At 37.3% G+C, this 25,370-nt stretch overlaps 1 protein-coding gene across 1 annotated transcript in view; it reads left to right on the forward strand.

Moving 5' to 3' along the window:
• CDC123 (cell division cycle 123) overlaps positions 1-25,370 on the forward strand; it is a 56,608-nt gene that overhangs the window by 14,657 nt on the left and 16,581 nt on the right. Inside the window, exons 5-10 of the mRNA XM_060006047.1 lie at positions 3,384-3,479; positions 6,409-6,515; positions 15,978-16,026; positions 19,024-19,099; positions 20,524-20,646; positions 21,527-21,555. Of these exons, the coding sequence (XP_059862030.1) occupies positions 3,384-3,479; positions 6,409-6,515; positions 15,978-16,026; positions 19,024-19,099; positions 20,524-20,646; positions 21,527-21,555 (480 nt within the window). The remainder of the gene's footprint in view (positions 1-3,383; positions 3,480-6,408; positions 6,516-15,977; positions 16,027-19,023; positions 19,100-20,523; positions 20,647-21,526; positions 21,556-25,370) is intronic.

Consider the following 25,370-nt stretch of genomic DNA (forward strand, 5'->3'; position numbering starts at 1 on the left):
ACTCCTGTAATGATGGTTGCCTGGGGGGAGAGGGAAGCATTAGGGAGGAGAGCAAGGAGATTAGGAACTTCATTAGTATCTGTGATGTTTTTTCCTTAAGAAACTTAAAGGTCTGGATCAGACATGTCAAACTGTTGAATGTATGGATCCAGGTATATATTTTTTGTATATTTAAAACATTTATTTCATGATTAAAACATTTTTTTAAAGAAATGACCTTTCTGATGGGTGTGATAGAGGGGGGCTGTGGTGGGTAAAGTTGGAAAGATAGGTGAGTTTGGATCATAGAAAGTCCATGGATATGATTTAAAATGTGGATTTTATCTGACTTAAAACAGGAACCTTTTCTCAGACAACTGAGGTGTTCCGCGAATTTAAAATCGACTTGAACTGTGAGCTTAAAAGAACCCTATTACTAGTTAAATCTGTTAAAAGATAATTTTCAGGAAAAGGTAGAATAATGACAACACGTTGAAGGCTGTATTTAACTCATGAGGCAACCAGGCAGATGTTATAACTGTCTCAAAAGAGAACCCAAAGGACAGACACATTTATAGATTAGTATTGAGATGAATACGTGGGAAGGAAGATAGCTGATTTCCACCAGACAGGATAGAATTTTCACGTCTGTAAGAAATACTTATCATTGTTTTCACTTACCTATAATTCACCAAGTTGTAAACTAGCTCGCAGACCCAGATAGAATCAGGTAACCCGGAAAGTGCTGTATGTATAGAATGCATAGTCTTTCACTGAAAGCACAGATTTTTCTGTACAATACATAAACTTTTCGTCATTTAAATTTGTTTTAGTATCCTTATGGCAGGATTTCTTAAAGTTGAATAATTGGAGGATTTGAGGGAATCGATTGCCTCTTTTAAAATGTATCAATGATACAGAATAGCTAATACTTTACAATAACTATAAATGAAGTATAACCTTTAAAAATTGTTAATCACTATATTGTATACCCATAACTTATATGGTAAAGAAAAAATGTAATACAGAAATATAAAGCAGTCCTTATATGTGAAGTTTTATGGGATAGGAAAATTAAATTGTTTTGTCTTTGAAGATCGAACCCCTCATATTGTACAATTTGTGTAACTGTGCCATTTATCAAAAATATTGCTAATGCAGATCTTAGATGACTTTTTATGGATAGAGCTCTAGGGTAGCCAAACCAGCAACTTCAGGGGATTCTAAGGAAATTACTGCCTTAACAGAAATGAGGGAGAGATGAATGGAAGATAAAGGACTCAAGGCTGTTATTCGTTTTGTAAACCTCTCTAAATGGCTGCAGCTTAGTTTCACGTATCTAAGCAGAAGAAGAATAACAGAGGATGGAGACGGAGGCAGGCTGTCAGGTAACTAACTGAAAGATGCTGCTGACTAGTCCAGAGGTCACGTACACCTGCAGCAGAAAGAAAGGAAGTCCAACCTGCCCTTGATCTCTGCCTGCACTCACTAGCCTGTTGCTTAAAGCTGGTATCTTGTCTGGGGAATATGTTACCTTTTTTTTTTTTTAACTTTCATTTTTTAGTCTGCGTCTCTGTGACTTGAGTCATAGTCTTTTCTCGGTCATAACTGGATTAGATCTTGGGGATCAGCATAAACCATTTTTCTTTTTGGTATTTGATTATTTATTGCTGAATAACAAGTCATCCTAAAACTTTGTGACTTGAAACAATAATAATCATTTCCTTTTTTAATTTTAAAAAATTTTATACAATTTTTAAAGGTTATACTCCATTTACAGTTTTACAAAATAATGCATCATTCCTTGTGTCGTACAATAATATATCCTTGTAGCCTCTCTTACACCCAGTAGTTTGTACCTCCCACTCCCTTAGCTTATTCTAGACCTATTGTAACTTTTTTTCCCCTTGTGGAAGAACTTGTCATGACTGGACTTTTTCAGTATTTGCAGTTGCCAGTAGGGGGCAGCAAATATAAAGGAAAAAAGTGACTGCAGAGCATCAGTGTTAGTGTTTTTGTATTCTTGTCTCTCCTGCAGGCCCCACTTCCATCTCTCTTACTCTCCTTTTCTCTACTTTATGTCCATGTGCTCCTGATGGTGACAGAAGGCTCGAGGGAGAGCATAATTGTAATTACGTTTACGTTCTGTCACCACTGTATTTCTACTTACTTCCTGGTTGAAACAACACTTAGAATGTTTTGATCACTCACCAATATAAAATACACATTTTAGGGACTTCCCTGGTGGCACAGTGGTTAAGAATCCGCCTGCCAATGCAGGGGACACGGGTTCGAGCCCTCGTCCGGGAAGATCCCACATGCCATGGAACAACTAAGCCCGTGCACCACAACTACTGAGCCTGCGCTCTAGAGCCCATGAGCCACAACTGATGAGCCCATGTGCCACAACTACTGAAGCCCGCGCGCCTAGAGCCTGTGCTCTGCAACAAGAGAAGCCACTGCAACGAGAAGCCCGCGCACCACAACGAAGAGTAGCCCCCGCTCGCCACAACTGGAGAAAGCCCGCGCGCAGTAACGAAGACCCAATGCAGCCAAAAATAAATAAATAAATTTGTAAAAAATAAAAATAGGGCTTCCCTGGTGGTGCAGTGCTTGAGAGTCTGCCTGCCGATGCAGGGGACACGGGTTCGTGCCCCAGTCTGGGAAGATCCCACATGCCGCAGAGCGGCTAGGCCCCGTGAGCCATGGCCGCTGGCGTCCGGAGCCTGTGCTCCACAACGGGAGGGGCCACAGCAGTGAGAGGCCCGCGTACCACAAAAATAAAATAAAATAAAAATTTAAAAAATACACATTTTAAAATCAACCAGAAAGGAAAGAACATTTTAACTTCACCAAGGTCCTATTTTTAAATTTTGTTTATATTAAAACTTATCCGGAAATAGCAGCGTTTAAATACAGTTAACCACATAATTTATTTCTTATTCTCATGAAGCCTTTTGGGGAAACGTCCAAGAATCTTTTCCTGCAAATGGAAAGGCTTCTGGCCCTTAAGTGCGAGGTATTATTTCTGAGAATTGGAGTATATGCACAGGTGATATTCTATCTGTCTCTTTTCATTTAATAGATACTGGTTTTATAGGTGCTAAGAGAACCATTCATTCCTTCCTCACATCCCCAGGTGCCTTGTAACATCTGTCTCTTCAGCTTTGTGGTCTTGATTGTTTTGGAAAGTGCCATTGGCACTTGTTATTTTTTTTTCCTTTTCAGATAAATGCTATTTGATCATTGATTTTATTTAGCTGAGTTCGGAAATTCTGATAGTAATTTGTATTCTAAGTTATTTTTTACGCCCTGAAGTGTTGAACTTTGAGATTTTGATCTTGTTTTCTGTATTTGTTGTGATGATACTGACTTGCCCAAATATTTCTTCTTTCTCTCTGTAGGCACCAGAATTTCCTGAGTTCACCACTAAAGTCCAAGAAGCTATCAATTCCCTGGGGGGCAGTGTATTTCCAAAGCTTAACTGGAGTGCCCCAAGGGTAGGAACACATCAGTAAATCTCTCACTGTGTGAATATTATTTGTTTTGCTATTCCATTTCGCTTTATATCCTCACAGAGGGTCTGATTATATTCCTAATTCTAGGGAATTCTGTGGAATTTATTTTTATTTTCCCCCTGTTATTTTATTTTCCTGATTTTGCAGTGCACTTCCCTGGGTCTGTGAAATGCTGTATATTTTGCCAATTGACAGTTTCAACCTCTTGTGTTGCTGATTGCGCTAGAAATCTGAGAAAAGCCTTTCTCTACCCTTTTCAAAACTTCACCTGTTCAGTTTGACAGAGAGATTTTTCTCTATTGAAAGGTAATAAAAATTAAAATGTTGTAGGATCTAGAAACAACGGTTTGACAGATCACCTGACGTTTTCTTAAATTGTGTTTTATCATTTCATCATTTCATTGACAAGATTTTTTTTTTAAGTTAAGGTCTGAAGGAAAATTCGTTATTTTTTCTACTACAGTAGAAAACAGTTTTATGTCAGCAAGGCTCATTTAAGGCATCAAGACTTACCTGCATTTTCAAAAAATCATCTCATGTGCTTATCTTTTCTTATTCTAACATGAATGATAAATTGTACTTAATCTAATTTTTGTTTTTACTTATTAAAATTAGTGACACATATACATAGTTTTTTAAATTAATTTTTATTGGAGTAGAGTTGCTTTACAATGTTGTGTTAGCTTCTGCTGCACAGCAAAATGAATCAGCTATGCAAATACACATATCCCCTCCCTTTTGGATTCCCCTCCCATTCAGATCACCACAGTGCATTAGGCAGAGTTCCCTGTGCTATACAGTATGTTCCCGTCAGTTGTCTATTTTATACATAGTATCAATAGTGTATATGTGTCAATCCCAATCTCCCAGTTCATCCCACCCCACCTGTTTCCCCCTTTCTCTACATCTGTGTCTCTATTTCTGCTTTGCAAATAAGGTCACCTATACCATTTTTCTAAATTCTGCATATATGCATTAATATATGATATTTGTTTTTCTCTTTCTGACTGACTTCACTCTGTATGACACACTCTAGGTCCATCCACGTCTCTACAAATGACCCTATTTCATTCCTTTTTATGGCTGAGTAATATTCCATTGTATTACATATACAAAATAGTTTAAATTTTCAGAAGATCTGGAAGCTTCCTACAGAAATCAGCCAGTTCTGACACCCGTTTTGCTTCACTATTTCCCACTGCTCAGAGGCAGCTGTTTTCAAATATTTTAGTACCTTCTTCTGTTATTTTCCTCTACTTCTCTGTTCTTCTGTCTTAGATGTTTATTACTGACTTCCTGCTTTAGAACAGAAAGGTTCAGCTCTGTTTCATCTCCTGTCCCCACTACTTTATTTATTTATTTATTTATTTATTTATCTATCTACCTTATCTATTTATTTATTTATTTTTGGTTGCATTGGGTCTTTGTTGCTGCTCGGGCTTTCTCTAGTTGCATTGAGCGGGGGCTACTCTGCATCGTGGTGCATGGGCTTCTTATTTCAGTGGCTTCTCGTTGTGGAGCATGGGCTCTAGGTGCACAGGCTCAGTAGTTGTGGCTCGCGGGCTCTAGAGCACAGGCTCAATAGTTGTGGCGCATGAGCTTAGTTGCTCCATGGCATGTGGGATCTTCCTGGACCAGGGCTTGAACCTGTGTCCCCTGCATTGGCAGGCGGGTTCTTAACCACTGAGCCACCAGGGAAGGCCTGTCCCCACTGCTTTCTGTTCCACTGTCCTCATCATCAGAATGGCATACTTTGATTAGACAAGTATTCACTGTTTCTCATACTATGTTTATGCAAACACTACGTCCATATCTGATATATACCGTACATTGCTTGTGTTTTCTTATTCAACATTTTGTTTTCCCTGGAGTTAATAACTGTCTTGTTTATTCAGTTGCATGGTTTTCTATGTATATACTGTTGTTTTAGTGGAGTTAAATTTGTGTGTTCAGTATACTGTCTTTAACCAGAAGTTCATCATCCTTTTTCATTTGGAGAAATTTTAAAGAAGTTATTATAAAGAAGTTATTGAAACTCATTTTTAGTTTATCTATGAGCAGTAATTTGAGTTGTGCTTGACTACTGATCTGGCTTGAGGCTTTCTAGTTAAAATGCATAGATTATTTGTGATTTTAAGTTATTCCTTCATTTATTTTTTATTTATTGAGTGCCGACTGTGTTCCAGTGCTTTCTTTCATACAGTGTGGATAACTGGACTTTTTTTTTGCAGTCATTAGTTTTCCTAATTACTGTCCTGTGTCTGATCTGTCTATGGGAGAAGTACGTTTTTTAAACTACTTAATTATTCTGTCATTTTTAGGCATATTTCGCTGAGGTTTGTGCCTCCTGTGTCTGCTCTTCTTACTTTTTTTTGGTGCATATATTTGAGGCTTTCACCATTTAAAATTGTGATGGTTCAGAATATGTCACCTCCTCCCTCCCAGATTTGATAGACATGGGTCTTAACTGTTGCAGTCATCCAACTTCAGGGTTCCAGCCGTCTCTCCCCAGAAACAGGAAGAAAGGAAGGTTCTCTATTTTCTTAGTCGCTGGTCAGGCTGTTTTTTTATTCCTGAATCTTCTAGCTGAAGTGTCAGCATTTCTGATATCTCTTTATCCCCCTTCTTTCATCATCAGTGAGGAAGACATAGGGCAGTGCTTAGGCCTGAGCTGAAAGGTGAGAACCTGAACATCTTGGTTCAAAACTGAGTACCCGACATGCAGTGGTGATGCTGTTACTTGTTTAGAACTGTAACTTGACATTTGACAGTATAGCTAAAATTTCTTACCTGACTTTTTTCTTCAACCTCTTCAGGTTATATGCATTGTTGATTTTGGCTATAGGCTTGAACTTCATTTATAGCAACTAACTTGGAATATATACTAAGTAACATGTGCTCTGTTATTTAGGACGCATACTGGATAGCAATGAATAGTTCTCTGAAATGTAAAACTCTCAGCGACATCTTCCTACTGTTCAAGAGTTCTGATTTCATCACTCGTGACTTCACCCAACCGTAAGTATGTCTCTTGTTCTCTTATGTCAGTAGTTTCAGTACTTGTGAGTTTTTCTACAGATGAAATTCCATTAGTTCTAGTACTATTGTAAACAACAGATCCACATACCAAGGCTGTTTCATTTTCTCAAATGACCTATTAAAGCAAACCTTTCTTTTCCATTGACAGCTAATGCTGTACAATGAATATCCCTAAATATCAAGGGCTTTCTGTGTATCTGCCCAGTAAATATAGTGGTAATTTTTTTCTTATTATAAAGCTAACATATGCTTATCATAGAAAAATAAAAGTGGGGACTATAGCTAAACAAAAACAGGAAATGTAAAAGCATTCATGATCTCGCCACAGTTGGTTTTATATACTTCCAGGATTCTGTCTGTGCATAGGTATAATATAGATACACCTGTCTCTAACTGTATTCCAGTTTTTTAAAACAAAAATGGGATCATATAGTTCATATTGCTTATGAGGCTGCTTTTGTACTTAATCAGTATATATTAAACATCTTTATGTGTCATTAAATATTAAACACATCATTGTTTTAAACTTGCTTCAGAGTATTCCACTGGACAGCTATAGCATCATTTATTTCATTAGTTCTCTCTTCTTATTTGTCTCTTTTCTCTTCTTCTTAGTCCTGCAGTGAATATCCTTGAGCTAAATCTTTGCGTGCTTTCCTGATTTTTTTTCCTTAGGATAAATTCCTAGACATGGACTTGCTGTTTTCTTCCCTCTGCTAGTTACTCTGTAACTAATCCTTCATCATAGGCAGACAGCCCACCTGCACTGCTGCACTGTAGGCGATCTCTTTATGCTTCTTTTGTTCTGTCATCAAACAGCAGTTATTCTTCTAGATTTCTTATCCTACCCAATTTTTAGATCCAAAATATCAATTAAACTAACCTTTTATCTGATCTTTAAAATAAAGCATATCAAAAAATCTAGAAACTAAGCAGGTACACAGGTGAATACATACATACCTCATGTATGCATGCCACTTCCTCCCCATCCATCCAGTTCAGTTTGCCCTGCTCATTCATCCCCTTTCAGCCTCAAATCCTTTTTTGAAGAGGAGCCTGGCATAAAGAAAATACATTCCCTACAAGTCAGTTGTGCATCATCGCTTTTGCATCTGGTTCTGCAGCTTGGGCATATGGTTTTAGTATTAAATTAAGAAAACGAAGTTAAGTAATAATAAATGAGTGTGATTGTATCGCTAGTTTATTATAAAAGGACTTTACCTGTATTGGTTTTTCTGGTTCACTTACAGAAAAAGCTTTATGTTGTTCTGACATTTAGGTGTCAGCCTTTTATGGTTGTGTTGGCACAGGTGTTATGAGGTGTTTGCTTTAGTAATAATGCAGCAGCATTTTCGTTCTGGGAGACACCCTCTGATTAGAGGAAGTCGTGGCCCTCTCTTTTTTTTGCCATTGTAGAGCTTTTTGATATTGAATGCTTTTGTAAAGGGGCCTTGGAATATATTGCATTAAAATACTCTGTACCTGTTAATTTTTGATATGGATTTTTATGCATCTTTGATATTAGTTGCAGTGAGTATATGAGGACATTTCCTCTCCAAAAATTATAAATCACTTCTAACTCTCTGTGGTTGATGGCTTTTAAATCATCTTTGCATCCTAGCAACCTGCTGGCTCCTCTTAGCCCACCTCTCCTTTTTTGTCTTACATGAATTTAGCCCCGATTCCAGTGAAGGGTAGAAATACCAGTCAGTCTTTTTGCGTTTTGTACTTTTTGACTTTTGCATGGGGAAGAAGTTAAATCAGCAAGTACATTTGAGGCCTTGGAGTGTTTATCCACAGAATACCATCTTTCTCCTCATGTAAATAATTGGGAGTTGGCAGGATAAACACCAAGCCCTGGGCTTGCAGCCTTTCAGACCGGTGGTACTCACAGTCACCTTTTCTGGAAATCTTTGTCGGTAGTCAGTTGCGTAACAATAAGTCTTGTTACTCCAGAAAAATCCCTATTGATTGGGTCTTTAATGAAAGATGAACTTTTGTCACAGAGGCCTTTCTGGACCCCTTAAAGATTAAGAATACAATACTTTAAATTGGACAGGATCTTATCAGTGATTTAATTTGACTCTTCAGTCAGTTAGAAAATTGAGGCCTGAATCTGCTCAGTAATTTGTTTCCATCCACTAGTTAATAGAACCAAAACCAGAATATAATTTCAGTAACGTCATTCTAAATGTTCTCTGTATTTTCACTTAATAAAGTTATAAATTCCTTCTTTTCTAAATGCTTCAAAGTAAAATATTATAGAATGTGATAAAAGATAAAATATTATAGTATATAATTATGTACATAAAATTATGTAATGTTATGAAAATTATGTTATACTCTTTGGGAGCTTGCTTCAACAAGAGAAACAAAGATGTTATAGTTAGGATTACAGGTTAACAGAGGGCCAACCAAAAAGAGTTCACACACAGTGTTTTTAAAAATACATTATTTAGCAAGGAGTCTGGAGATGGGCTATTTCCATCTATAATGGTTAAGTCACAGCTCATCAGGGTCACCAGGGACCAGGTTCTTTCAGTCTTTCTCTCTGTCATCCTTGGCTTACTGGCTTGGTATTTGGGTTTATCACCTAATGGTTACAAGGTGGCTGGTATTTTGCAGGTATGGCATGAAGATGACTATATCTTGGTCAAAAATATGAGGGGGTGCATCTAATTCCTCTCATTCTTCTCTGTCTGTGAGCAAGTAAAGCATTCTGGAAGCTTCCCAGGAGACTTCCTGATAGGCTCACGGTCACACAGTTACTCAGCCTCATCCAGTAGTTGGCAGAGGGAACAGAGACGCCATGATTGGTTTAGAGCAGAGGCTCTCCAACTTTAGCTCGGATTAGAGTCACCTGGAGAATTTGGTAAAACACGGCTTGCTGGTCCCCACCCCCAGAGTTTCTGATTCACTAGGCTGGGAGTGGGGCCCAAGAATATAATTTCTAACCTGTGCCCAGGTGACCCTGATGCTGCGGGTGCAGGCCCGCGCCTTGAGGGCTGTGCCCTTAGATGTACACGTGCATCCCTGGGATTCCACAGGTCCACCTGTCCTCCTCTGAACAGCCACAGAATTTTGTTGGCAACGGGAGAGGCCACAGCAGTGAGAGGCCCGCGTACCGCAAAAAAAAAAAAAAAGAAAAAAAAAAAAGAAAAGAAAAAGAAATGTACTGGCATAATTTCATAGTAGCTTTCAACAGAGTAGACCTTTGGTTATTTGTTTTTTTGCTTTTTTCGGTCTTTACCGTGATTGTACCCGAGAATACTTTTATTTTATAATTCACATTGTAGATTATATGACATTAATTATTTAATAACACCTGTGGGTTTTGTCTTTTTTGTTTTTGCTTTTTTCCGTACCACTTGGCATGTGGGATCTTAGTTCCCCAAGTGCAGAGTCTTACCCAGTGGACCACCAACGAAGTCCCAATAATACCTGTGTTGTTTTTTTTGTTTTTTTTTTTTTCTTATTTTTGGCTGCATTGAGTCTTTGCTGTACGTGGGCTTTCTCGGTGCTTTGTGACCACCTGAATGGGTGGGATAGGGAGGGTGGGAGGGAGGGAAACACAAGAGGGAGGAGATATGGGAACATATGTATATGTATAACTGATTCACTTTGTTATAAAACAGAAACTAACACACTATTTTAAAACAGTTACACTCCAATAAAGATGTAAAAAAAAACAACAACAACAACCAGAGAGCAAAGGCAAATTTTGTGGAAAGAAACAGCAGTAAAACTGTCAGCAGGTTTCTCAACAGGAATATTGTTTCATCTAGTCCTACCTCTGCTGGGAAGGGCCTGGGTCCTGGAGGGTGGAGATGGATATAGAACAATGCAGATGCCTATATTGTTTCTCATCTGTATGGGACACTTATCAATCTGGACCTAGACTAATTTCGGGTTATAACTTGAGGAATTCTCTAACAGTTGCCCAAATTTCAAGGTGATCACGAATGATTCCATATTATTTCATAATTCAGGCAAATTTTTCAAGTGTTATTTAAATGTGTTCGTTAACACAGGGGAAGTGTTAGGTATTATGACATATTTCTTGCTTTTGCTCATACATTATAACGTATTATAATTTTATATTATATGCTGAGTTGGGACTTGAGAATTTATACTAGTCCTTACCATGACTTTTAAATTACGTGTTCATAGAAACAAAAGCTAAAGTAGACTTAGCAGTTCAGTATTCTTTCTCTGTAAATTGGTTTCCTTGATCTTAACTTGCTGTTACCTCTCTGAGGTCCTGCTTTCTTTTAGCAATTAAGAAACTGTTATTTTTGGAAATGAGAGAATCAGCTTTTTTTTCTCCATTGCAGATGCAAGTGTTTGGATCATCTGTGTTCTTGGTTCAGTCAGTTAAGGGAATAATACAAACATTTTTATATTTGATATGAATGAAGATATTTTATCATTTCTGTTAGGATACTCATATTTTCTGCTAGTATTTTTTCTACTAGTATTTTCAATGTAGTAAGAAGCCTTGATTTAAGGATTTCTTTCTTTTTCCTTTCTTGATGTAACCTGGAATTTTTGAACCGTAATTTATATAAGGATTTGTAAGCATTCAAGTGTTGTTAATACTCTAAATATCTTAACACATTTTTGCTTTTTAAATCTACTTCCTCCAGAATATAAATGGAATTTAAATATTCATACACAGTGTTTTTTGCGGTATTTCAGCTGAGCTCCTAAAAATGTTGTTGACCTTCACATTCAGTCTTAATTAGGTGGCTCTGCACTTTCCTCTCCTTTCAGAGACTGTACTTGACCATCTGATTAATCATCTTAATAAGAAAAAGCCTTGTACAGTAATCTCATGTAGCACATATGTTCTCACATCTACCTTCTGAAACTAGTCAAGGTTTTTAACTAACATTAAATGTTAAACCTATCACCACTTAAAAAATAATGTTATGGGATGGTAGAATGCAAATGTGTATTAAAATGTATACCTATTTTAAAGTAGCAAATGAGGATTAACCAAGGGTTGAAATCAATATTTGTAGGAATATAGAAGCATTAAAAAATTTAGATAATGAAGACCTGTGTTTTGGAAGTGTTTATTCGAATTCCTTTGTCATTTCTCTCCTCCCATCTCCCTTGTGTATATATATATATATTTTTTAATTTAATTTATTTTATTTTATTTTTCGCTGCGTTGGGTCTTCGTTGCTGGGCGCGGGCTTTTCTCTGGTTGTGGTGAGCTGAGGCTACTCTTTGTTACAGTGTTCAGGCTTCTCATTGCGGTAGCTTCTCTTCTTGCAGAGCATGCAGAGCTTGCTCAGCGTGCAGGCTGTAGAGCACAGGCTCAGTAGCTCAGTAGTTGTGGCACATGGACTTAGTTGCTCCGCGGCATGTGGGATCTTCCCGGACCAGAGCTCGAACCCGAGTCCCCTGCATTGGCAGGCAGATTCTTAACCACTGGACCACCAGGGAAGCCCTCCCTTGTATATTTTAGATGCATTTAAATTTTTAAAAAACGATAGGCAGTTCAGTTTTATCATGATAAGAATTACTGGTTAATTGAAAGCTAAAATATTAACTTTTTTTTAAATTTATTTTTGGCTGCGTTGGGTCTTCGTTGCGGGCTTTCTCTCATTGTGGCGAGCGGGGGCTACTCTTCGTTGCAGTGCGCGGGCTTCTCATTGGGGTGGCTTCTCTTGTTGCGGAGCACGGGCTCTAGGCGTGTGGGCTTCAGGAGTTGTGGCTCGCGGGCTCTAGAGCGCAGGCTCAGTAGTTGTGGTGCACGGGCTTAGTTGCTCCACGGCATGTAGGATCTTCCCGGACCAGGGCTCAAACCTGTGTCCCCTGCCTTGACAGGTGGATTCTTAATCACTCCGCCACCAGGGAAGTCCTAACTTTTTAAAAAATTGTATAATTGGCCTAACAGTATATATTAGTTTCAGGTATACAACATAATTTGATATTTTGTATACACTGCAAAATGTAAAATATTAACTTTTAAAGTAAACTTGGTTTCTTATTATAAAAGTGCTATATGTACACTTTGTCCTTTTTTTGGCTGCGTTGAATCTTTGTTGCTGCGTGTGGGCGAGTTGCGGCGAGCGGGGGCTACTCTTTGTTGCGGTGCGTGGGCTTCTCATTGGGGTGGCTTCTCTTGTTGTAGAGCACGGGCTCTAGGCGTGCGGGCTTCAGTAGTTGTGGCTCGCGGGCTCTAGAGCGCAGGCTCAGTAGTTGTGGCGCATGGGCTTAGTTGCTCCACGGCATGTGGGATCTTCCTGGACCAGGGCTCAAACCCATGTCCCCTGCATTGGCAGGTGGATTCTTAACCACTGCGCCACCAGGGAAGTCCTCACTTTGTACTTTTATGTGTTTTTTAATTCCTCAAAATTAAAAGTTAAAGTAATATATATTTAATGTGATAAACATAATGTTAGAAATACTACAGAAAAGCAGCAGAAGAAATGAACAATCACTGCTGGGAAAGAATCATTGTGAACATTCCAATAGTTAACATTGTATTATGTTTTCTCATGTATGTTTTAAAATATGAGCTTGTACTGTGTAGTTTTGTGACCTTTTTTATTATTTAAAAGTATACTGTATTGTGAACACTTTTCTCGCTTGTGAAAAATTCTTTTACCACACAATTTTTTATTCCTCACTGTCTGGATTTTTGACACACTTTTCATCTTTTCATTTAGAATTTAGAAAGGAGTTGAGGGAAAATGTTTTAAGGATAAAATGAATTTTTATAATAGAATTCATAAATGAATTAGTGTTTTTTGCTAATTAAAATATTTAGGCTGTTAAACCAGAAAAAAAAAGGTGAGGGACTCTTTTACAATAAAGAAGAATAGGACTTCCCTGGTGGCGCAGTGGTTAAGAATCCGCCTGCCAATCCAGGGGACATGGGTTTGAGCCCTGGTCCAGGAAGATCCCACATGCCATGGAGCAACTAAGCCCACACGCTACAAGTACTGAGCCTGCGCTCTAGAGCTCGCGAGCCACAACTACTGAGCTCACATGCCACAACAACTGAAGCCTGCACACCTAGAGCCCATGCTCCGCAACAAGAGAAGCCACCGCAATGAGAAGCCCGTGCAATGCAACAAAGAGTAGCCCCCTCTTGCCGCAACTAGAGAAAAGCCTGTGTGCATCAACAAAGACCCAACGCAGTCAAAAATTAATTAATTTTTTAAAAATTGAAAAAAAATAGAATAATGAAGAATATATTATGTAGAGCTATTAAAGGAGATGATCCAGGACTTACGTATTTCTCTGGATCCATTTGGTATTTGTGGTTTCTCTGAAATCTGAGAGCAATAACAAACAGCTCTAGAACCTCCACCTCTGAGAGGAGCAGTTCCACACGTGGTTTAGTGCCCTCCCACCACTGACTTCATTTCTCACCTTTCGGAGCCTTGGTTTCCTTGTGTGATGAATGTGGATAATAATAATAGCACTTTCTCAGGGATTATTGCAAGGATGGAATGAGATGGCAGATGTACATGCTTCACCTGGTGCCTGTTCACTAATACGGAGAAAGCCCATTGCCTTTTAACAAAGCTCCCCGTGTGTATCTTTCTTTGTCATTCAGATTATATCCATTAGTGCCCAACTGTTAGTGGCAATAAAAGTTCTTATTTTCTGAGGATTTTAGCCAACCACCTTATTTGTGTTGTTATTGTTTGTAGTATAAGTCATAAATGATTGCAGAGAATTCCAACCTAATCAAACATTCAGGGAAATTTAAAAGCTTTTCAAATTTAATTCTACTTGTAAATTGCTTAAGATGTCTTTAAAACTATTTTTTGTTTTGCTTGTGTATTTTTTTATGAAAATGTCTCTTGACCACCTGTTTTGCTTCTTGAATTGTTGGTATTCCCTAGGTTTCTATCTGAATGAGCTGACTGATCACTTCTGTCTCCATCCTTGACCTTAGCTCTTATACCAGTAGGACGATTACTTCCAGATAATTATTTTCACCTCCACCCACTCTTGAGTTTCCTTGTTCCAGTTGCTTACTAGACATTCTCTGTGGTTCTCCCAGGACTTCTCCAACACTACCCACCCAAACGTAGTTAGCTCCCATGTTTTCCTCATCCACATCACCTGCTCTTCCTTCTTAGTGAATGGTATTTGCCTCATTATCCAGCGAGTCATCAAGCAGCCACCCCAGTTATCTGGCCTCTTTCTCCCTCATCCTGCGCTTTCAATCAGGCACCAAGTAGCCCTGACTTTGTCTCCTAAATATCTTTGTATAGAGCTTCTCCTCTCCCTCTCCTCTGCCTTCGCATTAGTTGGCCCCTCATCTCTCGCTGGGGCTGTTGCAATGAGCCTTCTAACTGGGCTCTCAGCCTCCCAACCTGCCGCCCATTCCCCCAGGCTCTCCAGCACCGTTGCCACCTGTGATATTTCTAAAGCCTAAGTGCAATGATCTCCCTCACATGTTTAGAAACGTTTTTAGCCCCCCATTGTCTGTATAATAAATCACAACCTCTCTGCGTAGGCAAACAAGACCCTTCATGATCTGGATAGTCCTTCTTGTCCAGAATTTCTCTCCAGCCACATCTTTTGGCAGTTCTTCCCTCCACACCCATCAGTACTGACCTCCAGTAGTCCTGTGCGTAGTTCTCACTTCTCTCCCTTTGCCTCAAACACAGACCCTTCTCTTCATGTCAAATGAAGCCCCTCCCCCCAAACATGAAGAGCTAATCAGTGTTTCCTTTGTGCCATCACAGTATTTTTATTTTCAGTGTTTTGAAATTCTTTGGGTACTTGTTAGGCTTTCCTCACCAGACTAAAGGACAAGGGACTCTTAGTCATTTTGGTGTTCCAGTGCCTCGCCAGCCCTTGGTATAGGTGGGTGTTTAATAAAGGATGTGAAAAATTGTCCATGAAACTGAGGATTTTTAGAGGAGGAAGGAATATATTTAATGGAGGAATGAATAATTCTTCTGTCAGCTATTTTTAAATGGGATGTGGGAGAAGGATTAGATGAACTTTTTGTGGCTTTAGGTGGCAGAGTTAATGTCAGCAGAGAACTAGACTTCTGGTTCAGCCATGAAGAGCACAGTGAGAATTATAAAACAACAGTGCCATCTCACCCTCATTTGGAATCTAGAGTGGGTTTGCGTTATACTCCTGGCTTGGTCACTAAATGTGCTCTTTCCTTAGTTTTAGCCCTTTTTTTTTTAACAGAAAGATGGAGATTATAGTAGCTCATATGGTTGTTTTGAGGACAAATGAAATAACAAATAACATTTCAGGGTGCCTAGGCTAACGCCTGACACTGAACGGTGCTTAATAAATGTTCATTGAATTTGAATTAGTCTCCTGTTTCTGGAAGCTTTTAGTAAAACCTTACTCCCACTTTAAATATAAGTAAATATAAGTAATGTGTATGCATAAACTGACAACCATAAAATAAAGATTCAATTGCCTTTCTTTCCCTCAAAGATTTATTCATTGTACTGATGATTCCCCAGATCCGTGTATGGAATATGAGGTAAGAATCTTTTTTTTTTTTTGATCTTGAATAAAATTGATAATTCTAGATGAAGACGTATTGAGAATTTCTGTTCTTAAGTGAAATGAATCAAATTTTTGGACTAATTTCTCTGGGAACCTAGAGCCATTGAATTTTTAAATTTATGAAATGTACACATAAAATGCATGTATTATGTACATACACATACAGTATATACACAGTATGTACATACTATGGAATAGTATATACATATTTTGAAATGAAGCAAACACCTTCATACCATCCAGCTTAACCTGTTTAAGCTTTTTAACCTGATTGACAAGGAAAAGTAGTCACCACCATTTTACCGTTTTTGTTTATTTTTTCTATGGTTCTCTCATTTTACAGATTACATATAGAAGTAAGAACAAAAGGACAGTGGAAAACTTTATTAGAGATAGTAATAAGAGTTGAAACACAGCAACTCCCTTCCCCATCCCCCAATAGCAAACCCATGTTTTCCTGGTTTGAAGGTATACACAGCGCATGCGCGCGCGCACACACACACACACACACACACACACACACACCCCCACACACACACACCCCCCCCTGAAGTGGGCAGTGTCCTTGGATGTTGTTGTTAGTTTAATTTCTTCGTCATCTATTTGCTTCCAGTCACTTGTATATACACATGCTTTCAAAAGTTGTCCACTGACTTACTGTACTAAGTAATTCTGAGTGTGTTGAGTGTATATAGTGGCATATCTTCTGTGAACAGGTAATTGACTCTTCACCAAGCCACCAAACAATTTCTACATCTTTTAGCACTTGTAATTGAGATCTTTACGTACCGTTTGTGAGGGCTATGTAATATATTAGCATTTTCCCAGGTCTTTAAACATTTTTTATAACATTAATCGTGTGTATGTAATACATTCATATCTATTGTTTCACTGAACAAACATCTATCAAGCACCTGCTATATCTTATTACTTTGTGCTAGAAACACAAAAATGAAAAAGATTGTTTTCCTAGTCTTGCCCTGCGACGTAATCTTTGTTGTAATGTCATCATCTGTCCCCGAGATTGATTTCACCGGCAGTTTGCTCTTTTATTGCTTTTTGGGAAATGTGCCATCATCATGTTAGTGCATAGGGTTTAAAACCCAGTTTTAAAAGCCCAGGAAACTGAAAGTAATTAAAATGAAAAAAGTGGCAAGCAAAATCCTAGGTATCATGTGCTTGCGTCTGTGTGTATTTAAAAAGATACCTACTATATGCTCATGTATTCATAGAATACTTCTGGAAAGAGGTATGAGAAATTGTCAGCACTGGTTACCTGTGCGGAGGAGGACAGAGACACTGTTTGGGGGGAAGACTCACCTTTTACCTTTTTTAAAATATCAAGTACAGTGTTTGTATTACCTGTCCAAAACGTTATTTCAATAGATAATGCAAATTTTCCAAAAACTTAATGTCAGTTTGCAATAATTGCATATTTATTTGTTGCTTACATAAAAATTACTGTAGCTGTCAGAAAATATATTTGCCAGTATCAACTTTTAATAGGTAACAACAGAGTAATTTTTTAGTATTGGATTCTTCATTTAATAATTAGGTTCTTTTTCAAAAGGTGGCACATACAGAGCTTGACCAAGAGCTCACAATAATGAAAATTGGAATCAGCGCACTTCAAATTTCTAAGACATATTTTAACACTACAGTTTTTTTTTTTAAGGAAAGCAACCTACTATCAAAAATTTAAAAATACAAGAAAATATGAGGAGCCTACCACCCAGATATCCTCAGTATTATTAGCATTTTGACCTTTAACTTCCCTTTCTTGAGATATTTGTGTGTGTGTGTGGGTGTGTGTGGGTGTGGGTGTGGGTGTGCACACCTGTGCGCATATACACACTCCATAAGATGCTTTATGTGCCACTTTTTTTTTTCACTTATGACATAGTATGAGCATTTTCACAGTTCATTAAATTTTTTTTATATCATGTTTTTAGTGGCTACTTATCTTAAATATTTACCATTCCATGTTTCACTCGACAAACATTTCCTAGGCACCTGCTAGGCATTACATACCTGTGCTGGGAACGCAAAGGTGAATAAGACCCAGCTGCTCACCCTTAGAAGAGAGACTTGTGTCAGATTATCCTAGTACAACATGGGGTATGGGCTTACTCTCGAATGTTATGTACAAGAAATTGGGTGGCATGGGAAGGTACAGAGCCTACTGGGGGGATTCCTGGAATGGGGCCTAGAGTAATTCAAGTCCTATCTCCTAGGTCTTGAGGGGCAAAGAGGTGCATGCCAGGATTCGGGAGGCTGGGGCTCTTGTCATTGATTACAGTTAATACTTCAAAAGGACAGGACTAGTTTTTTCCAAAGAACATTTTAAAACCAGACTCAGAAGCATACATTTGTCAACTGTACTATTTATAAATTACAACAATATGAGAATTTACACATATTAAATAATGTTATAGTAATAAACCCATTTATGAATTGGGCCATTGGTAGAATTGTATTACTTTAAAATAATGGGAAAATCATGAAAGGATTTTAGTGAGTCTTTGTGATAAGCCGTAATAATTTTATCAGAGTATTACAGAATGATGCTTAAGGTAGATAACTTGGAAATTATTTTACTTTTTGATGTTCTTAAAGGAGTGAGGAACATGAATTATAGGGAAACTTATGGCCCAACGATGATAAGATGTGACTATATCATCCTTTGAGTTGTATGTTATGTCAGAACTCCCAAAATGGTAAATAAATGACAAAGGCATATTTTGTCATAAAGAGTTTTAATACAATTTCCCCTGTTCTGTTAGACTAATAGATCATAGCTCTGTTCCCTACATATCATGTCAGGAATGTTTTATGATGCCTTTTTTTTAAAAAAAACCAAAACACTTGATAATGGCAATTGTTAAGATATAGTCTCAACGTAAAATTGTTTATTAGACTAGTAAATATTCTCTTGTTACATAGTTGTGTCCCTTTTTTCCTTTGTCTACAGCTTGTTCTTCGAAAATGGTGTGAATTAATTCCTGGTGCTGAGTTCCGATGTTTTGTCAAGGAGAATAAGCTTATTGGTGAGGTTTTTGCGTTTTTTTGTTTTTTTAAACCTTTGAAAGTAATTGTTAAAAGAAGACAAGCTTTTGATGGAAATAAATTACTTAGTAATTAAGACAAGGGTAACAATCAGTTTTTATCTCAGATGCTACCTCTACCCAATTGGCACTGGCTCTCTGGAATGCTGTATCAACAAGGGTCCTGAGGCCAGATTCTGTTTCCACAGAAAATAGTCTTGTTGATGAATCACGTCAATCTGGATTCCAGAGATGAAAGTGGTGGCCTTTACTGTTCTCAGGATGTGTGTAATACTACCTGCTTTCTCTCTGGGGCTTTCCTAGGTATTACTGGCAATACACTGCTTATTTTAAGCAGCGTAAAAAGCCCAGTTTTTGAACATTTATTTCTATTATTGAAGCACTGTTTATTATTCTAGCAAGAGAAAATATGCAAAGAAGTACATTGCTTTAAAAGGCACCCATTTTCTTTCCTCTGAGGTTATTATTTTGTCTGCTATGATTTATTCAAGCTAAATATTGTAGATAATTTGCTCTTATTTTGTCTAAGCACATTTTCCATGAGGTAGAATTGATTTTCAACCAAGAAAAGTGTGATTTGAACAGAATCAGATCAACACTATTTATTTATTGAATGTGATGTTGACATTTAACTTACCTGAAATACACTGGGGTCGTTTGAATTTATTGTGTAATATTGTTATATATCTCTGAAAGAAACACTGCAGTATTAAGTACAGTTAAAGAAGGGAGTCATATTGGCATGTGATTAAGAAATTGGTTGGAAGCCCTTCTTTCAGAGCAGAGAACTTTTTCTTAGGTCTAGAGCAGATTAAAGGAGTTCTTACAATACTCCCTTTAGTCTTTTTGGAATAATGTCAGCAAGTCACTCTGAAGAAAGGAATGTTTACTTTTCCATGGCTTGAAACATCACGCTTGTGAAGGCAGGATAGCACGTATGAACAAGGAAAATAGACCGTGAAGTGCAGTATGATTATGGAAGACGTATGGTGAGGGGTATTTTACATTTTCCCAAAGAAAGTGGAAAAGAATGCCAATTTTTAGACAGTTCATTGGAAAAATCAAAGAAGCAGCAGTTGACTATGTGGGTAGGTTTAAAATTGCTTCTTTCATTTTTTACGTAAGAAACATTTTTATGACTTTGAATTCTTCCCATTGTACTCAATAAAAATAACTCCTGTTTCTAAAGTAAGAATGCATGGCAATATGGAATTGTAGGGTTCACCTAGCCATTTGAACCTTTACAACTGATAAGCTTTATATCTATATAAAATGCTGACTAATGTATGATGCCATATTCATTCGATCTACTTTAATGGTTTCCTCAAAAAGAGGTTTAAATCACATATTGGTGTTTTTGAAAAGAATATTGTGTAATAATGAAATATAAAATATTTTCTTGTCAGGTATTTCTCAAAGGGACTACACACAATATTATGATCATATTTCTAAACAAAAGGAAGAGATTTGCAGATGCATACAAGACTTTTTCAAGAAACACATACAGTATAAATTCTTAGATGAAGACTGTGAGTATTTTTTATTGGCCCAGTGAAATGACATGCATAATGTTACCGAACCTTATTTCACGGTGGTACATATTTTAAAACTGGATTCAAAATACTGTATTTTAAACATTTTATTATATGATAGTATGGCTGATGGGTTTGCATGTTAATTTTACGTTATTTAACCAGAGTCCCTTTTTAATACTGAGATGGTCTCTCTCCTGTCATTTGAGGTATTTTATTGTACATTTCAAAGGGTCTGTCTACAGAGAACCACATGCTTCTGTTATTAGGACTAAATTAGCTAGTTGACTGATCTGCCTTTCTAGATTTTTATTTGAATGATCAGATAGCACCAGTTACAAAGTAAATATTTGTGAGTTGTTTTTAAGAGTTGAAAGTAAGTATTGAAAGTATTGTGTATGAGACAATTTTCATGCATTGTCAAATTATATCTGCTATGGTTTCTGTTTTTCTACTTGCCAAGCCTGGGGTCTGTGGCAGGTTTGACTTTTAAAAAAGATGAATCATGCCCTAAGCATGGCTAGATAGTGTGCTTTTCTATTGCAGATTTTACCCATTTTATTCCCCATCAAGCAGTCAGTGATTGATGCTCCTTTCTCTGATATAGATAACCTGTCTCTAATTGTGAACTGGTTGAGACGATGTTGGTGTTTGGTTTGAATTTTTAAACGTAAGGGATTACGGCTGAGGATCGCGAAAAGGAAAACAAAATTATATAAGTAAAACATTGCAGGATGCCTTTTTATGTTTGAAGTTTTGAGATGTAGAAGCAGGAAGTCCTTTGAGTAATAATAAAACGCATTTTAATTTTCAAAAGGAGGTGTAGATCATGAAAATAGAAGTTCATTACTAACTTCAGGTTTTTTCTCCTTTGCAGTTGTATTCGATATATATAGAGACAGTAGGGTAAGTAAAAATGACATTTCATATGCTTTAAATACATAGGCATTCTCTATGGAAGGGCTCACCGCTCAACAAATATTTTCTCAAATCAACTAAGGTGCTTGAAATTCACCATGGCCAAGAATATCCCCTTAAAATATCCTTAACACTAGAACACATGATATCTTCCATTGTTATGTGTCACAAATTCAAGGATTATTAATTTAACAGACTGCTAAGGCCACCCTGTGTCCTCCTTTCCCCTTTTGTCGGGGGCCTGGGCCTACTTAAAATAGTTGAGTTTGTACTCTTCGGTGTGGCCAGGAATTTGTCACTGGATATTTAGAAGTTATTATTTTCAGTTACCTGAAAGGCCCTTAGCGTGATTCGAGTCACTTGCATCTTTAGACTGAAGACGAGGATTCGAGTAGTTTGTATTTATTCTGTAATCTTGAAGTGATGGAAACTTCTGTAATGAAAAAGAAAACAAAAACCTGACCTAGTACATCCTGCAGCAGAGATTTCACTATCAAGACATGCAATCTTTTCAAAGAAATTTGGGTCACTAGGTGTCCTGTGACAGTGCTCACTGACTTAGCTGTTCAGAGGACAGCAGGTGTGTTTTCTAAACATTAGACCCCTATGTTTCTTAAATGTCTCTCACATTTTTCTTCTTCCCTCTCCACGCTCCTATCGCCTCATTGTAGTGATGATTGTGATACCTTTGAATCATTTTTTGGACAAAAGGAGGGGCCCATATGGTCATATCCCAAAATAACTGTTAACTGTTTACTCATCTCTATCAAGCCAAAGCATCACTTACTCTGTTTTCATGTCTGTCTTTTTTTTTTTTTCACATCTTTATTGGAATATAATTGCTTTACAATGATGTGTTAGTTTCTGCTTTATAAGAAAGTGAATCAGTTATATATATACATATGTCCACATATCTCTTCCCTCTTGCATCTCCCTCCCTCCCACCCTCCCTATCCCACCTCTCTAGGTGGTCACAAAGCACCGAGCTGATCTCCCTGTGCTATGAGGCTGCTTCCTACTAGCTATCTATTTTACGTTTGGCAGTGTATATATGTCCATGCCACTCTCTCACTTTGTCCCAGCTTACCCTTCCCCCTCCCCGTATCCTCAAGTCCATTCTCTAGTAGGTCTGCATCTTTATTCCCATCTTATGCCTAGGTTCTTCATGACCATTTTTTTTTTTAAGATTCCATATATATATGTTTTAGCATACGGTATTTGTTTTTCTCTTTCTGACTTACTTCACTCTGTATGACAGACTCTAGGTCCATCCACCTCACTACAAATAACTCAATTTCATTTCTTTTTTATGGCTGAGTAACATTCCTTTGTATATATGTGCCACATCTTCTTTATCCATTCATCTGTTGATGGATACTTCGGTTGCTTCCATGTCCTGGCTATTGTAAATGGAGCTGCAATGAACATTTTGGTACATGACTCTTTTTTTTTTCTATAAAATATGTATTATATATTTATATCATACTTGTACTTATATTAAATATATTTTATATTTAATATATAAAACATGTATTTATATAGTATATAGTATAGTAGTAGTACTATTAGGTTTTGGGGTTTTTTTCTTTTTTTAATTTGACACAAATAATACACACAAAGAGTAACAAAATAATGCACAATTGGCCAATACCTTAAACAAACCATTTGCTCATCATTTAAACTTCATTTTCATGTGGATATGCTTTCTTTTTTTTTTTGCTCACAACTCACACACACACCCTGTATTTTATTTTTACAAGAGATAAATAAACTGGCACCAAGCATTGTAAATGGATGACTACAACAAAAGCAACAATGATTGCAATTACCAAATACGAAACACACTCATACTGTGTCATAATATTGACGTTCAGTCCAGTAATCCTCCACTGTAACAGCTCCTTTACTTTGCAGTGAAAATTGATTTGTATATTTTTTGCCTCTGAGTCCTTGTGGGATTTTTATTTTTTTTATTCAAACAGAAAGTCACAAAAATTATAATCAACCTCATCTACATGACTCTTTTTGAATTATGGTTTTCTCAGCATATATGCCCAGTAGTGGGATTGCTGGGTCATATGGTAGTTCTATTTTTAGTTTTTTAAGGAACGTCCATACTGTTCTCCATAGTGGCTGGATCAATTTACATTCCCACCAGCAGTTCAAGAGGGTTCCCTTTCCTCCACACCCTCTCCAGCATTTATTGTTTCTAGATTTTTTGATGATGGGCATTCTGACCGGTGTGAGATGATACTTCATTGTAGTTTTGATTTGCATTTCTCTAATGATTAATGATGTTGAGCATTCTTTCATGTACCTGTTGGCAATCTGTATATCTACTTTGGAGAAATGTCTGTTTAGGTCTTCTGCCCATTTTTGGATTGGGTTGTTTGTTTTTTTAATGTTAAGCTGCATGAGCTGCTTGTAAATTTTGGAGATTAATCCTTTGTCAGTTGCTTCATTTGCAAATATTTTCTCCCATTCTGAGGGTTGTCTTATGGTCTTGTTTATGGTTTCCTTTGCTGTGCAAAAGCTTTGAAATTTCATTAGGTCCCATTTGTTTATTTTTGTTTTTAATTTCCATTTCTCTAGGAGGTGGGTCAAAAAGGATCTTGCTGAGATTTATGTCATAGAGTGTTCTGCCTATGTTTTCCTCTAAGAGTTTGATGGTATCCGGCCTTACATTTAGGTCTTTAATCCATTTTGAGTTTATTTTTGTGTATGGTGTTAGGGAGTGTTCTGATTTCATTCTTTTACATGTAGCTGTCCAGTTTTCCCAGCACCACTTATTGAAGAGGCTGTCTTTTCTCCACTGTATATTCTTGCCTCCTTTATCAAAGATAAGGTGACCATATGTGCATGGGTTTATCTCTGGGCTTTCTATCCTGTTCCATTGATCTATATTTCTGTTTTTGTGCCAGTACCATACTGTCTTGATTACTGTAGCTTTGTAGTATAGTCTGAAGTCAGGAAGCCTGATTCCTCTAGCTCCCTTTTTCATTCTCAAGATTGCTTTGGCTCTTCGGGGTCTTTTGTGTTTCCATACAAATTGTGAAATTTTTGTTCTAGTTCAGTGAAAACTGCGAGTGGTAGTTTGATAGGGATTGCATTGAATCTGTAGATTGCTTTGGGTAGTAGAGTCATTTTCACAATGTTGATTCTTCCAATCCAAGGACATGGTATATCTCTCCATCTCTTTGTATCGTCTTTAATTTCTTTCATCAGTGTCTTATAATTTTTTGCATACAGGTCTTGTCTCCTTAGGTAGGTTTATTCCTAGATATTTTATTCTTTTTGTTGCAGTGGTAAATGGGAGAGTTTTCTTAATTTCACTTTCAGATTTTTTCACTATTAGTGTATAGGAATGCAAGAGATTTCTGTGCATTAATTTTGTATCCTGCTACTTTACCAAATTCATTGAGTAGCTCTAGTAGTTTTCTGGTAGCATCTTTAGGATTCTCTATGTATACTATCATGTCATCTGCAAACAGTGACAGCTTTACTTCTTCTTTTCTGATTTGAATTCCATTTATTTCTTTTTCTTCTCTCATTGCTGTGGCTGAAACTTCCAAAACTATGCTGAATAATAGTGGTGAGAGCACTATTGGGCAGCGTTATCTTGTTCCTGATCTTAGTGGAAATGGTTTCAGTTTTTCACCACTGAGGACGATGTTGGCTGTGGATTTGTCATATATGGCCTTTATTATGTTGAGGAAAGTTCCCTCTATGCCTACTTTCTGCAGGGTTTTTATCATAAATGGGTGTTGAATGTTGTCAAAAGCTTTCTCTGCATCTATTGAGAT

Source organism: Delphinus delphis, chromosome 2 (genome assembly GCF_949987515.2).
Source record: "Delphinus delphis chromosome 2, mDelDel1.2, whole genome shotgun sequence".
Taxonomy (NCBI): domain Eukaryota; kingdom Metazoa; phylum Chordata; class Mammalia; order Artiodactyla; family Delphinidae; genus Delphinus; species Delphinus delphis.